Source organism: Cynara cardunculus, assembly GCF_001531365.2.
Source record: "Cynara cardunculus var. scolymus isolate 2C chromosome LG 5, CcrdV1, whole genome shotgun sequence".
NCBI classification, from domain to species: domain Eukaryota; kingdom Viridiplantae; phylum Streptophyta; class Magnoliopsida; order Asterales; family Asteraceae; genus Cynara; species Cynara cardunculus.
The window spans coordinates 25,529,017-25,538,989 of NC_037532.1; the positions used below are offsets into that span (position 1 = coordinate 25,529,017).

General features: G+C 33.7%; 1 protein-coding gene across 1 annotated transcript; it reads right to left on the bottom strand.

Annotated features, from left to right (window-relative positions):
• Window positions 1–697: 697 nt before the first annotated feature.
• LOC112512757 (protein REVEILLE 2-like) lies at window positions 698–3,768 on the bottom strand. Its single transcript, XM_025118883.1, has 6 exons — window positions 3,271–3,768; window positions 2,566–2,640; window positions 2,353–2,464; window positions 2,204–2,265; window positions 1,730–2,113; window positions 698–1,592 (listed from the first exon to the last, which is right to left on the bottom strand). The coding sequence occupies exons 1-6, from the start codon at window positions 3,292–3,294 to the stop codon at window positions 969–971; spliced, it is 1,281 nt and encodes a 426-aa protein (XP_024974651.1). The 5' UTR covers window positions 3,295–3,768; the 3' UTR covers window positions 698–968.
• Window positions 3,769–9,973: the final 6,205 nt, after the last annotated feature.

Consider the following 9,973-nt stretch of genomic DNA (forward strand, 5'->3'; position numbering starts at 1 on the left):
ATTCTTGTTATATTCATCCAGTAAAGTAAAGTGACTTGGTAAATGATTACCCGAATAAGCGTTTGATAAACGGCACATAAATATGATAATAATGGAGTGATATTTATCATCTCCAAACAGATATCACTAGAAAAAAAAATATGAGGTTGTATTTCGTTTTAAGGTTTCCTTTTCAAAATCGACACCACCCTATCATTTTCTTTCGCTTTAGACCATAATTTTTATATAAAAATTAATAAATTTAAAGCATATTATGTTATTATTATAAAAATTTATAACTAATTGAAAACGAAATAAATCAAATGAATTAACACTCTGTTTATAACTCGATCTATTTTATTTAGAAAAAAGTTAATCATGATTTTAAGTTATAGTTTTTGTAATTAATTCTTTTTATAAAATTAAAAAGAAAAAAAAAAGACATTGATAGATCTGTCCGACCCTTCTAATTTAACGCTTGTACTTCAAACTTGAAAGCATTAAATCATTGGTGCCACTGCTAGGTTTCAAGACAGGTTAGAGAGAGGGTTTCGGTTACTGGGTTCAACCATCAACAAAGATGGTGGATGCGATGTCGCAAACTACCTCTTAACCAATCACGACGTAATTGACCCGTAATCAGTCATGAGACGACATATCAATATCAAAAAGCACGACCACGTAACTGGTTACGACGTAATCAACCCAAGTGAAAGAAACCATAAAACATGATCATAATGAAAGTACAAGTCTAGAAACAGAAGTCAGCTACAAAATGCATTAATTACCAAAAATTAACAAAAACCAGAATCAAAAAAAGGTGCATATCTTCATCCCCTTCTATACACTTGGTTCTCATCTTTAAATGCACCCATTGCCATTGCCATTGCCATTGCCATTGCCATTGCCATTGCCATTGCCCAATACCAACATGTTAAATTATAGCAAACAAAGAGACATCATTTCATCTCATTTGCAAAAACCCAAGGTCACAAGCAAAGTCTTACTCTTTGCTCTTCCCTTTCTTCACCGGTTGAATGCGAATGGCTTTCCCTCTGCGCTAAACATCTCTTATATGGTACAAATCCTTTTATACACGTATCCTTCTTCTTCCCCCCGCCATATTGCTTCGTAAACGCTGATCTCTCGCTTCCAATCACCAAAAACGCCTTCTTTTGCTCCTCATTTGCTCCACCATTTTCGCTTTCACTGTTATTTGAACACTCGTTTTGCATTTCTGTTGCTGGATTACACGGTTGCATGACGGGGTAAGTTATGCCGCCGTAAAGAGACCACCATGGGGCGGCAGCTGTGGTGGACGACCTGAGGACGCTTGAGTCGGAGTGCTCATCAAGAAACTGCATGTAGTACACAGGTGCTCCACAAGGTAAAGAACTAATAGGCATCAAGTTCTGTGGAATCAAATTTACGATGCTGATGTTGCCTTCAGATGGATCAACCGCAACGTTTGGGGAAGATGGTCGGTGGTTGGGATCCGTAACAACGACTGTCTTCCCAAAAAGCTTCAAACTTTGGGCGGATCCAGCTTCAGGGGAACCTTCATCAGCAAACCCTTTTTCTTTTTCTTTTTCTTCACCGCATGAATCCAGTTTCTAGAAATTTCCGCCAAAAAGATAACAATTATACTTCTGGTATGCGAATCGGGATCGTGCAGGAAATCATAATTTCGTAGGAAGCACTTTGTTAGCAGATGTTCACATAAGTTTAACATGAAAATGAGAAGTAGTACCATTGGAATTGGACCATCATCCTCTTGGACAGTCGGAGAAGACTCGTTTTCTTCCGGGGAGAGATCAGGTTCAAACCGCGAGGACCCACCAGGTTTCACGCCGTTAGCCGATGAAACCGGGGAGGATCCCGGGTTTGGTGAACACGAATCACCCAAAGCAAACATGTTCGAACCGCCTGCCGACAGAACCGAAGTCGGGGACTGGTTTTCTTGATCCGACCCCGATGAATTAGGAGATGTCGATCTAGCATGATGACCGCCCGTTTTTAGCGGAGCCGAAAGCTTACGAGGGTACGGATGCATCGGCTTCCGTTTTGGACGAGGAGGCGGAATCTCGATCGGTTTCACCTCACTCGCATCACCGCTAGTCGATTCACGAACCACCTAAACACATAAAAACACTACAGATTAGTACAATTTCATTGCAAATTGTACAAATTTGTTTACAAAGAAGGGATATAAGCAGCAATAGACCTTAGAGAAAAATTTTTGGGCATGACTTCTTATTTGAACTGCAGTTTTCGTACCCACGTGTTCTGCACAGAGGGAAGTGTTCGGTTTCAGTTTTCATATTCAAACTCAATCTAAACCTACTAAAATACATCATTAACAAAACAAAATACCTTCAATTCGTCGCCAAGCTCGGCCATATAGCTTTAAAGCCTCGAGAAATTTCTTGTGTTCTTCTTCGGTCCACCTTTCTCGTTGTTTCGTGATCGTATACGGCTTCCTTGCCTATTTAACATCAAAAATATCATAAGCACACTAATCCAAGAAAGGGTACAACATGATTTCCCGATCAGGGGTCCGTTTAGTCGTCATGAAAAGAAAGAAACCTTGGGGGCATAGTCATCTGCCGACATGAATTGATCGTTCTTGACCGTATTTGAAACGGAGCCTTCGCTACGATCCTACATTCATCAAGACAACAAGATTGGGGTCAAATTAGGAAATTGCAACTAAGATTCAAATCAACCACAAATCTATCCATCCAAACTTCCCAATTGTTACATCCTGATACACTAAATGTAGGATGAACTGATGCAAGATATCTTCCATTCACATTCTGAAACCCCAAAATCAACTTCTTCTATCAAAATCTTTGATTTAATTCACTCCATAAGCATCATCAATCCACAAAATGAACACTTGATTGGATTAACAAGCAGATTTGGATTCTAATTTCAGCTTAAAATGGCTAATCCGCAAATTACCAAAATACCCTCCACTATTCTTATAAGCAATTATCAATCCCTAATCAAGATTCATCAACCAGGAACACATGAACATATGGGGAAATGAACCAAATGTTCGGTTTTTTAATATTCTTTTTGCAGATTTTCAGTCAAAGTTATTTAAGTAATACTTTTTTTTCTAAATGATTCATCAAAAAGCACAACCATGATCATACAAAACCCTGTTATTATCAAAATATCATGTGAAATTAAATCACCTAAACTGAATTCTTAATAAACATGAATAATCCGATAATTTGCAGAATTGAACTGTTAATTAGGAAGATTTCATGGTCGTATACATACCTCAGCCATGCTTTCACACACCATCGAGAAATTCTTCAAATTATTCAACCTTCCTCCACAGCTTTCTTCACCAAACGTCAGTCAAAATTAGTATACACCAATATTCACAGACCCATCTCCGGATCTAAACGAATCGTCGAAGAAATCAAACTCATATATTGAATCACAACCCAACCCGACCCGTAACGAACAACCCCCACCGGACCCGGATTGGAACCTAGATGAAACTCACAACAAAGATCCGAACCTCCGACTCTCGAAATCACCTATCTGTCTCAGAAAACAAAGCAACCACAACCGCAAAAGATGAAATTATCAGATTAGGGCTCTGAATAAAGATTTCTCTGGAAGAAAAAACGGTTTCCGATGACCGGAGACGGCTGGTATAAGCCAGCGATCTCCAAAAAAACAATCGGAAAACCTAAACAGAGCTAGAGAGAGAGAGAGAAAGAGAGCGAGAGAGAGAGAGAGAGAGGTGTGGTTTGTGTTCTTGAAATCAAAGATACAAAGGAAGAGTAGTTTTGTATTTGGAGGAAAAGGGAGAAAGCGAAGAAGGGGGTGCCACGTCAGAATATAATTTTTCGTCTTTTCTTTTTTCAATTTAATTTTTTAGAACGATCGAGAAATTGGTGGAGTTTTGTGGCTCACGTTGAAGGAGGGACCTTAACACGTGGCTGTCGTCTGTCACTCACCGAAACGACACCGCTTTTTTTCTTGGTCTCACATACTGTTTATTTCCGGTGCCAAAAAAACGGTCATTTTACAAAAAAAAATTAAAATTAAAATTTTATATTTTATGCGTCTAGTACAAGTCGTTAAAGCGTAGTTATTTTGGTAATAATAGTTGGTATTAAATAATATTAATATATATATTTTTAATAATCTATTTAATTGGGTGGTAAAATAAAAAATAAAAATAAAAATAGAAAAAAGTGGCGCGTGCAGATGGAAATAAGTAGTGAGCTGTAGTCGCGAAATGTTGTGGGGTTACGTGTCAAGATTCTTGTGGTTTGTATTAATTTCTACAAAAATCTTAAAAACATATTGCTTTTTGCATTGTTTTCTTTTCAAATCAAATTCACGTGCGTTTTTTATTTCACCAAAATTAAGTGGATTTTTAGAGTTACTTGAGTTAAATGATAATTTTTCTTCTTTGTTAATTACTCTTTTGGATTGATCTAAATGTCATTATTTCTGTAATATTGTGGACCTAGTTAAAGACCAAAAATTCAACACAGATATGTAATTGTGATTGCCAGATCCACAGTTGCGATGGTAAATTGGTTGAATTTGACATTATTTTTGTCTTTTTGGTAGGTCCACAATATTAGAGATCTGGGTATTGCGGTTATAATGACATCTGGGTCAACTTGGAAAAGAAATGGTTAGGAGACGAATTTGAACGGGGGAAATGGTCATGTGAGCCAAGCTCTTGGATTTTTATACTAACAATAAAAAATGGTAAACTATATTAGAATAAAATGTCACCCAGTAAGAGACCAGCGAAGACCGAGAATCTTACCCTATAAATGAGGAAGAATGCTCTTACCAGATAAGTGGTTATTGATAAAAGACGTTTACCAACAATTTATTTTGATGACCTAAAATGTTATTCAATAAAGTAAGTGAGTGTGATGATTTTTGCCGTTAATTTTTTAATGAACAACTCCTTAGTTTAGTTGTTAACTATAAGTCCTCATAGTATTAGTCGATATTGCTACAAGGGGACTCGGATACTCATTTTCATTAATTTCAAATAGGATTGATCAACCACCACTAAACCGTTAAACCACACAACCCAACCTACATTAAACCCAATTTGTCAATTGTCAATTAATAGATTTGAAATTTGGGTTAGACACAATTCAACTGAATCTAACATGTCGCTAATATATAAAACGTTAATAATATATAAATTATATACACTATACAGTGGGTGGCATTCAAATCTTACGGGTCGTTAACCAAACATTTACCCGGTAAGTGTTTACCGATAAAATTCAACACTATCACTTACCAGGTGAGATTTTAGTCAACAAAAACGGCATCATATGCAACAATTTACTTGATAAGAGTCGTCGCCCTCACTTACTGGGTAAGACTCTCGGTCATTGCATCACTATTACAATGTAAGATTCGTGTTCGTTGCCATATTCATCCGGTAAGTAATGTGTGACTTGGTAAGCGCTTACTTGGGTAACCGTTTAATATTTTATTATTTAAAATTATGATTTTAGATAATTTAAATTAAATATGACTGTTTTAATAAAATAAAAGGGCAGTACAGTGTTATTCAAACAAATTAGCAACCAATTAATATTTTATGGAGACAAGAAATAGATAATCTAAAAAAATGAATTGAAATAAAGAAACTAATAATTAAATATTAAATATAAAAAATTCCACTTGTATTTTTCTGGTTTTCTTGTGCAGGAGATTTTTGGTCCTTTTAATAATCGAAAAGCACTTCATGTGCTTTTTCTTATGGTTAGATTCGGAATTCTTTTAGATATTTAATTCAATTATTAATGTCAATAAAAATTAATTGCTAATTAAATATCAAAATTTATAAAAATGTCATATTGTTATTTAAATATTTAAAATGGCTTTTAATAAGAATAAATAGATAAGTTTGTAGATAAAGGTTGCTCAATTGGGTTATCTATTATATTATAAAATATTTGACAAAAATTTTTAAAAACCATTTTTTATATATGAAGTACTGTTTATTGATGCATATTACTTAAAATTTAAGATTACAAGTAATTTTGCGTAAGTACAACTTATTAAAGCTTCATTTTTAAATTTGTGTAACTAATTGCTAGTAAAAATAATCAAATACAGAATAAACATCTATTTTAAATATAGAAAATTTAAAATATAATTAAGATAATCATTGAGTTCTAACAGAATGTTTAATTATTATCTTTATAAATTATATTATTAAAACAAAAATAAATTACTTTGTCATCAAATCTAAATTAAATTATAATAAAAAAACTAAATTAGAGAAGTTACACAAAAAAAAATAGAACTATTAAATAGTTAATTTGATACTATTATTGATTTATTTTTGTATAAATTTTTATGTTATCTTCAAATTGATATTTTAATTGGAAAAAAAAAACATTACTGTTTTTTTTTCAAAACCATATAAAATCGTATTATATTGATAGAGACAAAGAATAAAAACTAAACATTAAAAATTGAGATTTACCTCACTGCATTACGCAAATATCTTTCTAGTTTTTCTAAATATATAAAGTCTATCTTTTAAATAATCCTAATTTGAAGTAATAATTATTATCCAATCATTTAATTTATCAAAACTAATTAAAATACCAAAAGTTTAAAGTAGTAAGCATTAAAAATCTAACTATTTTTATGTAATTCTGAAATTTTAAACAAAATATATTTGAATAATCGAAAATAAGGCTTGCGTAAATAATTAAACGGAAATGTTGGTTTATGTTGTATCAATAATTGTTAATCATTTGTAACCGTTTTGTTTATAATAATTGTGTAAAATAGTATATAGTTGATTTATATATAGACTTGAGATCACGTAATACTAGTCTGTTTTCGTAAAACCCGTGAGACAATTTTTTTACATTTGAAAATTCACAGCAAAACGCTGTGAAGGTAATTTTCACAGTGTTTTTGTTGTGAAAGTTCGGCTTCTTTTACCTTATTAAAACTAATAGAATGAAGATGATAATGTGAATAGCTATGTGTGTGTGTGTGTGTTTTTTCCAAACTTGAATGTCGTAGTTCACGTGATCTAAACTTAATTGTTCATCGAGAAGTCGAACGACGAGTCGATGCACCATTTCCCCGATCGCACCTCTGTTGTCCCTGGTACACATGGTACATCACACATACAATAAAATGTATATACACACATAAACATCACACATACAATAAAATGTATATACACACATAAGCATACACACACATGTGATGTAAGCAAACATGGATTAAGCCTCCCTTATTTGTCATGTTAGCATTTAAAACCAAAACAAACAAACCCAATATATCTTACAAAAAATAGAATCTAATATAGGTAGGATATCTACAGGCAAAAAAACGATAGAGATGTTTCTGAAAAGACTGTACAATTAGCCTATCATTATGCCAAACAACTTGCGAAAGATGTACGCTCCCATCTTCTTGTTGTAGTCTCGGCATTTATAAGAACAGTGTTTAGATTCATTAAATAAAATGGTTTATCTTAATATGCAATAGGAGCAAGGATCTCTTTACAAATTGACAGAAGGATCTAAATCACAACTGGTCTTAGGCTTATAAGTAATATTTCATTTGACAGAGTGCGCTAATATGTCTTCTTTAGATTCACATGTTCAGCTATAGAAATCTCTGAATACAATAAGAAATTCAGCATGAAGATAATAAAGCATAGATCGCCGAGATGCATTTGTTTTCGATCTTCGCTTGCTATTTATAGCCCATAGTGATATATCGATATGTAAAGGCTTTTGGGTTGATATCAAAAGATTTGATTTTCTTCCAATCAATTCGGAAAGTTGGTAGAGTTTTTTTTTATGTCTTTTGGTGGCTGTTTACAATTTTATACAGAAAGAACGCTTTTTATTTATCTTTTCTATGTATTCTCTGGATAAGGAGTTGACCTCCAGGATTATTGTAGAACTGTTAGCATGCGTTTGACCTCTTTTGACAATGAACATTTAATTATCGATATGCATTAGTGATGTAATTGGCTTTAAAGGCAACCTATGTCAAGAACCCTTAAATGGCAAAATGATAAGGTGATGCTCAACTTTAGCTTCATCAAGACAACTTTTAGTGGCAATGTCTTCTTCGGCGCCAGCTTCACTCAACTTTACTTTCAGAGAATCTCTCGTCATCAGGGAAACTAAGTCTTGTGTTTTTATATCCACAAACATGCTTTCAGAATGAAACAAGTGTTCAGCTTCAATGCTTAACTCTTTAGCTTCAGACTTCTATGACTCAACGAAATCTTCAGTAGTTAAGTTCTCGTCGAACTACTTCATTGGATTTTCAATGTAATTGAGATTCCTTATATTTCCAATCTTCAATAATAGTTGATCAACATGCACAAATAATCTAAATCTATTGCAATGGTAGTTTTTCTATAATCGAATCTACTGCATAGGTCTTAGCATGATCAAATCAAATTTGTATCTTAATTTGATGAAATAGGTATCATAAGATTTGTATTTTGTTTAAACTGAAGAGGTGTTTTTATTATTATGCGTAAAGTAGCAAAATATTTAACAATGATTTTGTGTATTTTTAATTATTGTATTGTATTACAATTTGATGACATACTAGTTGTCATGACCATGTCGTATTGAGTAATGAAAGTTGGTCTAAAATACATTTTATGTTCATTTAATATACAACATAATAATAGATGTTATCTTTTATTGAGGGAAATTAATTAAAATAGCTATTTTCGGTTTGTAGTTTCATCTCTTAGGTGGCGTTTGGTTCACAGAATGTTTTCGGATGAAATGGAATTTGACTTTGAAGGAATTGGAATGGAATATTGTAGGTTTGACCACCTGTTTGGTTGGCAGACATTGAAATGGAATCTGTTAGAAATTGGAATCTATTTGTTTGGTTCACAGAATGTAGCTTTGAAATTGGAATGAAATATTGGTAAATGACCAAAATGTAGCTTTGGAATTGGAATGAAATATCAATGACAGTTGTGGTTGTTCAAATCGTTGATGGTCGGCGGTGTCCGGTGGTGATTCAGATCGGTGGTAGTCGTTGGTGGTCGGCAGTGGTTCAGATCGGTGGTGCTTCAGGTGGCAATGGTCGGATGTGGTTCAGATCGACGGTAGTTCAGATGGGGGTAGTTTAGATTGGCGATAGATCAGATCGGTGGTTGTTCAGATTAGTGATGGTCGACGGTGGTACATATCGGCGGTGGCCGGCGGTGATTCAGATCGGTAGTGCTTGGGTTAAGGACATATTTGGTATTATGAAAATAGAGAATTACATTCCATCAAAATACCATGTAGTTGATAAGGAATGTTGAATTCTTTTATTTGTGGAATTTGTAGGATTTTGAAGATTCTTTTCGTGAAAAAGAATGAAGCAAATGAGGGAATATAATTTGGTCAACGTAATTCAACACTCCAATTTCATCAGATTTCTTCAGAATCTACGAACCAAACGCCCCTTAATCATTTCTTTTCTCAAATGGCAGGTCTGCAATTTGAGGAAAGGTCGAAATGTAAAAAAGAAGTTCTTAAACCATGTTGGCAAGTGCATGGGCCAAATATGGAAAATAGATATAGGTCCCCAAGTTATATGGCCGCAATTTGCTGAGGTGTTGTGACTAATTTACAGATTGGTTCCTTCACTTGCAGACTTGATTTAGAAACTTTTTTTAAACTTTGTCTCCTCCGCAAGTTGTGAATTTGCCAGTTGCGAATGCAGACCTAATGACATTTTGGTGATTTTATGAAAGGAAAATGGTTAAGAGATGAAACCATCATATGAAAATAACTATTTAAGTTAATTTACTTTTTATTTATCATTTTTAACCACAATATCAAATCTTTAACTTATTAAGCTTGTTGGATCCTAGTCCCGTGTTAAATGTACATCTATATAAAACAAATACACATCTAAACGGGATAAAACTATCTTTTAGAAATAAATTTTTTACCTCCATCAATATACCTGC